We start from the raw sequence: 6,184 nt of genomic DNA on the forward strand, positions 1-6,184 counted from the left end.
ATTAGACTCTCTCATGTGCCAAAGATATATCTGTGATTGGAAGTCTGAGAAGGAAAGGATTGGTGCGGCCTGGAATAATTCAAAACCAAAGAATTGGGATCCACTCTTTGATGATGAATGGAGGGAAAGAAGGGCAGCCGTTGTTGAAGGGAAATGGTGGAAATTAACAAAAGCAAAGGAGAAACGGCAGGAGTGAGCCCATGGTGTCTGCGCTGGGGAGAAACATGGTTAAGGAGAAGTGGATTTAAAGTGGGGGTGGGTGCCTGGCTGGCTCAGTTGGTAACACATGAGACTCTTGATCTTGGGGTTGTGAGTTTGAGCACCACGAACAGCACGTTGGGCGTGGAGATTACTTAAAAATAAAATCTTACAAAATATGAAGTAAAAAAAAAAAATAATGAAGGAGCAAAAGCAGCTTTTGGACTTCTCTTCCAGTTATGTAATTCAGGGATCTTTCCTGTCCTGATTACCATTTTACCTTCCTTCTGGAAGGCAGGTGGGAAGAAAGAGGCACATCTTTTTTTTTTTTTTTTTAATTTTTAAAAAATATTTATTTATTTGTTTGTTCATTTATTTATTTATTTATTTTGAGAGAGAGAGAGAGAGAGAGAGCACAAGTAGGGGAGGGGCAGAGAGAAGGAGACAGAGGATCCGAAGCAGGCTCAGCACTTGAGCGCAGTGCCCGATGTGGGCTCGAACCCATGAACGGGGAGATCATGACCTGAGCTGAAATCAAGAGTCGGTTGCTTAATTGACTGAGACACCCAGGCGCCCCCCAGGCATATCCTCTATCTAAAAACTATAACTATAACTAGATAAACTATAACTTTGTCTAAAACTATAACTAGCAGTCTCCTAGGAAGGAAACTTTAGGAGGAAAGTGTTGAGGTAATGCAGCCTGAGATTAATCTGCCGTAGAATGGGAGGAAGTGCGATGCCACCAGAGAAATTCCAAGGGAGTTCCAGCCCTCACCTGCAGGAGTTCACTTCCTTTCTGTGACCTGTATATAAAACTGGAAGCCTCTTGGCTTGAGACAGACTCCTAGGTGAGCAGAAGCAGCAGCCTTTCCTGAACTCAGGTAAGAGAATTCCCTTTCTCTACACTACTCACACAGTTCTGGAGGTCAGCCTGGTTCTTCCAATCGTTTACCCAAGTGTGTTCAGGGCCACGTCTAAAGGAGCCCTTTCCAACAGTACAAAATATCCTGAGGATAGAGAATTATCATGTTTATCTTCACACACCAGTACCTAGCACAATATTTTAGATGGTGCTCAATAGGGGTGCGTGGGTGATTCAGTCAGTTGGGAGCCCGACTTCAGCTCGGATCATGATCTCATGGTTCGTGAGTTTGAGCCCCACGTCAGGCTCTGTGCTGACAGCTCAGAGCCTGGAGCCTGCTTCAGATTCTGTGTCCCCCTCTCTCTCTGCCCCTCCCCTCCTCACACTCTATCTCTCAAAAATGAATAAAGATTTTAAAAAAATTTTAATTAAAATAATCATTTAAAAAGATGGTGCTCAAGAAATGCTAATCAAATTGTTGAATTTAAAGTATATTTACTATATACCCTCTATGCTCAAGGCAGCTAACAGCATTCTCTATTTAAAATTAATTGATCACTCGCTACATTTTAGGTGTGTAAATCATGCATCATTGTCTTTAAATGTCAAAACAAGCTTCTGGGGTAAGTGTGATTGTTTCATTTGGGGGGCTAAGAAAACAAAACTGAAGGAGGTGAGTTTACCTGTCCAGAGTCACATAGACGTAGGGTGACTACCTCATTCAGGTTTACCTGTGACTTTTCCAGTTTTAAAACTAAAATCCCTGTGTCCTGGGACACCCCCCTTCCCCCCCTCCCCCGCCGCCCAGTCCTGAGCAAATAGGGACAACCTATTTTGATGGGAACTTGTAGCCAATATGTCTCAGCATGGCACTGGCAGATTCACTCGTTATTTAAAATGTTGATATGTGGTTCATCATGGATATGTTTTTCATTAATTTTGATATCGCATGAAAATATTATTTGTCTTGTTGATTGAGACTTTTAGTGCCCACTTATATTCGGTGCCTGAGATGAGTACTCCATTCTCCTTACACTAATCCCAGCTCATTATAATTTATCTTCAAACTCAGGAGACACTATAAAGTGCCCTTCTATGGAGCCGTCTATTCCAGGAAGAAATGAGTTCCCTTCCTGCCTTTCTTCTCTTTCTTTTGGGACCTGGGCAGAGCCAGAAAGAGCCCGCTCTTGCGTCCCTCTCCGGTGTGCCTGACTATAGTCTTCCTGTAGAGGGCGCTGTGGAGCACAGACACCTCGGGAGAGAGAAGTGCTAGGTGTAACTGGGCTGATTGCCCATCAGATCTTGCCTTTCCCTGGCAGTAAGATTGTTATGAAATCATTGACTTTCTATTTGCCTTTGGGGCTGAAATAAATCTATTATCCCGAAATAACCAACCCGATCCCAGACAAATACCAAACAGCTAGGCTCTTCTGCCCTGGGGGTAGCCATAAAATCCAGACAATTTTCCCCCAAGTGTTTTCGGTGGCTCAGCAACAGCTTCTGTAAGGTTCTGTTTTCCCACAGTTCCCCTGTGGGCTTAAGGGGACCAGAAGAGTGAGCTACACTGGCATTCTGGAAGGGAAGACTGTATACGTCAATTGGGCAAAACAAGTTTTAACATTTTCCCCGAAATGTAATCCTCTGTCTACTCACTGCAAGTGCCTGCTGCTCCAGGCCTTACCTGCTGGGCAATGACGATGGGGCTGGGATGGGGACAGAATAAAGGAGTCGGGACCTGTAGCACCAGCTCACAGACCCTGAACGAGCAGCCGAAGTCTCTCCTTCCGGGACAGCAGCTCAGCAGCTTTTCTTAGTAAGTTAGATGAATGGGCCAGACCGTCCAAACCCAGACAAAGCTATTGAGTTTCACAAGGGGACACCTGGGGAAAGCATGTCCCTGGACTGAATTGGCTTCTTCAGACATGACATTGGGAAAATCAGTAAGTCATGCTCTTTCCTTTGAATTCCTAGCTCCCGTGGTCTTCAGATTCTGGCACAAGATGAAAGCGTCTGGTCTTCCCATCTGCCTTCTCTCTGCTGTGTTTTATCTCTTCTGGACACCTTCCGCTGGGCTGAAGACACTCCATTTGGGAAGTTGTGTGATCACCACAAACCTTCAGGCAATGCGAAACGGGTTTTCTGAGATACGGGACAGTGTGGTAAGCGAAGGAGGCAACCCCTCCCTGCCCCTGTGGCTGCCTCTCTCCTTCTCTACTTGTCCTTCTCTGTCCTCTGGGAGCCCGGCAGTAGCATCACAAAAAGAGACAGGCTGGGGACCCCATACCAGGAGGATGCATTCCCAAGAAAGAGCTGTAGTTCAAAACTGAAAAGTGTTTTGGCAAGAGACGTTGTCCACTGGGCTGTGGCAAGGAAAAGTTGAGAGAGGTCTTGATGTCTAACACCCGGCAGCAGTCCCTGACCTGTCCTTTCCTGCCTTGCCTTCTTCCACTTAGCAAGCCAAAGATGAAATCATTGACATCAGAATCTTGAGGAAGACTGAGTCTTTGCAAGACACCAAGGTATGTGCTTGGTCCATAAAACTGTGGGAGGAAATATAAATTGGAGGCATCTCCACCACCACGGATGCCACCAACATACTAGTCTCCTTTGTAGCCTGAAGATCAGTGCTGCCTCCTGCGCCATGTACTGAGACTCTACCTGGACAGGGTTTTCAAAAACTATCAGACCCCTGACCACCATATCCTCCGGAAGACCAGCAGTCTTGCCAACTCTTTTCTTACCATCAAGAAGGACCTCCGGCTCTGCGTGAGTAAAGGTCTTGGGTAAAAGGACCCATCGCCGCACATAGTTCAATGACTTAGCAACCAAGCTCTTTCTTATCCCCATTTACTGGCTAGAAAAACTGAAACCAAACGTTCTCATAATCGGTATTGTACCACGTGACAGGTCATAAGAACTCAGTTTTGCTGTCTTTGGGGTATAGGCCCTATGCAAAAAGTCTACATAACTGCAAAATGCTATTTCATGTTAATGATAATTATCTATTATCCATGAATTACGCGTTACACTGTAGGTGAAGGGTCCTACAGTACATTAGTGCACCCTCAGCCTCTCAGCGGGCCGTGGGGCTGAATATCAAGACAAGGTCTGAATAGGACCTAGGTATCCAACAAAGAGCTCCCTATGTGAGCCTACAAAGCTGGCCTCCTCTTCTGGCTGGTGAGTAGTTTACTGATCCAAAATGATGAGGTCTGAAAAGGCTTTCCATAAGAATGGAGTAGGTACAGGAACGCAGGTGAAAGAGTAGAATTCTCCTTACTTCGTGGCAGTGGTGAGGGCAGATAATCAGAATCTTTAATAAAATCCATCATTCTGTGGCACTCTTTTCAGCATGCCCACATGACATGCCCTTGTGGGGAGGAAGCAGTGGAGAAATACAGCCAGATTCTGAGTCACTTCGAAGAGGTATATGCAATTTGGGCCTCGGTAGGGATGGGTGTGTTTTTCGAACTGAGATCACCACTGGGTGGGATAGATATTCATACCGGTAGAAATCCTGTAGCCCTCAACAATTGCCCTCTGAGGTCATGTGGACCATCCCTCTGCTTTAACCCAGGGGACACCCATCCAGGCTCTAGAAGGGTGTGGTCTCTGGAAGACGCTCTGGGATTCAAGAGGGCATGGCCTTAATTCCATCAAGTCACTCCAGAGACATCTGTGTCTTCCAGCTGTACAAACAAGAAGCAGTAGTTTTCCAACATTACCCACTTATACGTACCCTCAAAAACAGTCACAATTTCACACACGCCCATGCCATGCTGTCCCTCACCTTGGTGCCTTTGCACATCTGCCAGGAAGGCTTGAAGTCCACTCCTCACTGACTAATTCCTACTCATCCTTTAAGACTCACCCTAAGCATCACCTCCAGGAAGGTACTGGCTATGTCTCTCAGAGGTAGGTGCCTCTTCCGTCATCCTGCGGAGACTCCAGCCTCCATCCACCACGCTACATTTTAGCTGTCTGCTTCTGTCTCCTTCACTCGACTGAATTCCCTGTGGGTAGGCATTGTGCCATTTATCTCTGAATCCTTAGCCAGCCCAGTGCTTAACACAATAAACATTTGCTCGGTTAAAGTTGCACAGTAGGCAACTCCTAACACACACACACACACACACACACACACACACACACACATCTTTCTTTAAGAAAAAACCCAACCCAACAGTCTCATTACTTTGATCTCTGTGATTCAAGACGCTTGGGTTATACTCCAAACTCTGCCACCTTCTGGGCTTCAGTTTCCCTATGCAATGGACTCCAGGATTTTCCTTCCTCTTGTGAGATCTTGAGATTCCATAACGTCTTTCACGCTCCCCATCTTGAAGAGAATACTGGGCTCGCAATGCCCAGCAGACCTACCAGTGAAAGGAGAGCATTAACCCGGGAGTACATGTTGTCCCTTTATGAGATGCTCAGCACAGAAGTGTGTGTCTTTCAGCTTACGCCTCAGGCAGCGGTGGCGAAGGCTTTGGGAGAGCTGGACATTCTCCTGCAGTGGATGGAGGAGCTGGCCTAGGAGGAGGGTGACGACCCCGCTGGCAATAGTGCTGGCCAAGAGTCCCAGTCCTCGGTACCCGCGAAGGCGTGACCCCCAACCACCGTCTCGCTGCTGTACAACGTAGTGCTGGCCACTGTGGAGATTATTTATTTATTTATTATTTGCTTCCTTATTGTGGTTGTCCCCAGGAGTTCGCACTCTGAACGGAGACCATGGTTTTATAAGATTTTGATGAGATCTTTTCCACCGTGGGGTGTATTTATTACTTAATATATTTATTTATTTTTGCTATTTAACTTATTTATTTTTGTATGTGAAGACAAGACTTAAAAAATTCACGGGTTATATTTATCACCTATGAGTTTTCGTACAGTAAACAAACCCTCTAAATTCTAGAGGGGTGGCTAAGGGTGTTATTCATTTTTATTAAACCAAGGACATGTGTATCTCACTCTGTGAGATATTTAAAAGTGAACTAATGGCTACTAAGTGTGGGCTGTAGAAGAATTTCTGATGTGAAATTGTAGACTTGTCTCACAATTACTGACCACCTCCACTCACCTCCCCAACCCCATACTTGCTACGGAATCTTGTATGGCAAAAAT

The 6,184-nt window shown here is 45.7% G+C and overlaps 1 protein-coding gene across 2 annotated transcripts; it reads left to right on the forward strand.

Moving 5' to 3' along the window:
* The first annotated feature begins 3,060 nt into the window (after nt 1-3,060).
* On the forward strand, nt 3,061-5,646 carry IL20 (interleukin 20). 2 transcript variants are annotated; one of them, XM_019421751.2, is made up of 5 exons: nt 3,061-3,219; nt 3,514-3,579; nt 3,674-3,826; nt 4,412-4,486; nt 5,520-5,646. In XM_019421751.2, exons 1-5 carry the CDS (start codon nt 3,061-3,063, stop codon nt 5,595-5,597), a joined length of 531 nt encoding a protein of 176 aa, XP_019277296.1. In that variant the 3' UTR covers nt 5,598-5,646. The 2 variants fall into 2 exon arrangements, with proteins under 2 accessions (XP_019277296.1, XP_053765481.1); XM_053909506.1 differs by lacking the exon at nt 4,412-4,486.
* The last annotated feature ends 538 nt before the right edge of the window (nt 5,647-6,184 follow it).

This window comes from Panthera pardus, unplaced genomic scaffold (assembly GCF_024362965.1).
Source record: "Panthera pardus isolate Hobbes unplaced genomic scaffold, ASM2436296v1 HiC_scaffold_21, whole genome shotgun sequence".
NCBI lineage: Eukaryota > Metazoa > Chordata > Mammalia > Carnivora > Felidae > Panthera > Panthera pardus.

Excerpts from the sequence above, each read along its gene's own strand:
- IL20 (XM_019421751.2), top strand. The coding sequence starts at position 3,061 with ATGAAAGCGTCTGGTCTTCCCATCTGCCTTCTCTCTGCTGTGTTTTAT. Across the intron at positions 3,580-3,673 it reads AGTCTTTGCAAGACACCAAG|CCTGAAGATCAGTGCTGCCT; the intron begins GTATGTGCTTGG and ends TCTCCTTTGTAG. Across the intron at positions 4,487-5,519 it reads TTCTGAGTCACTTCGAAGAG|CTTACGCCTCAGGCAGCGGT; the intron begins GTATATGCAATT and ends TGTGTCTTTCAG.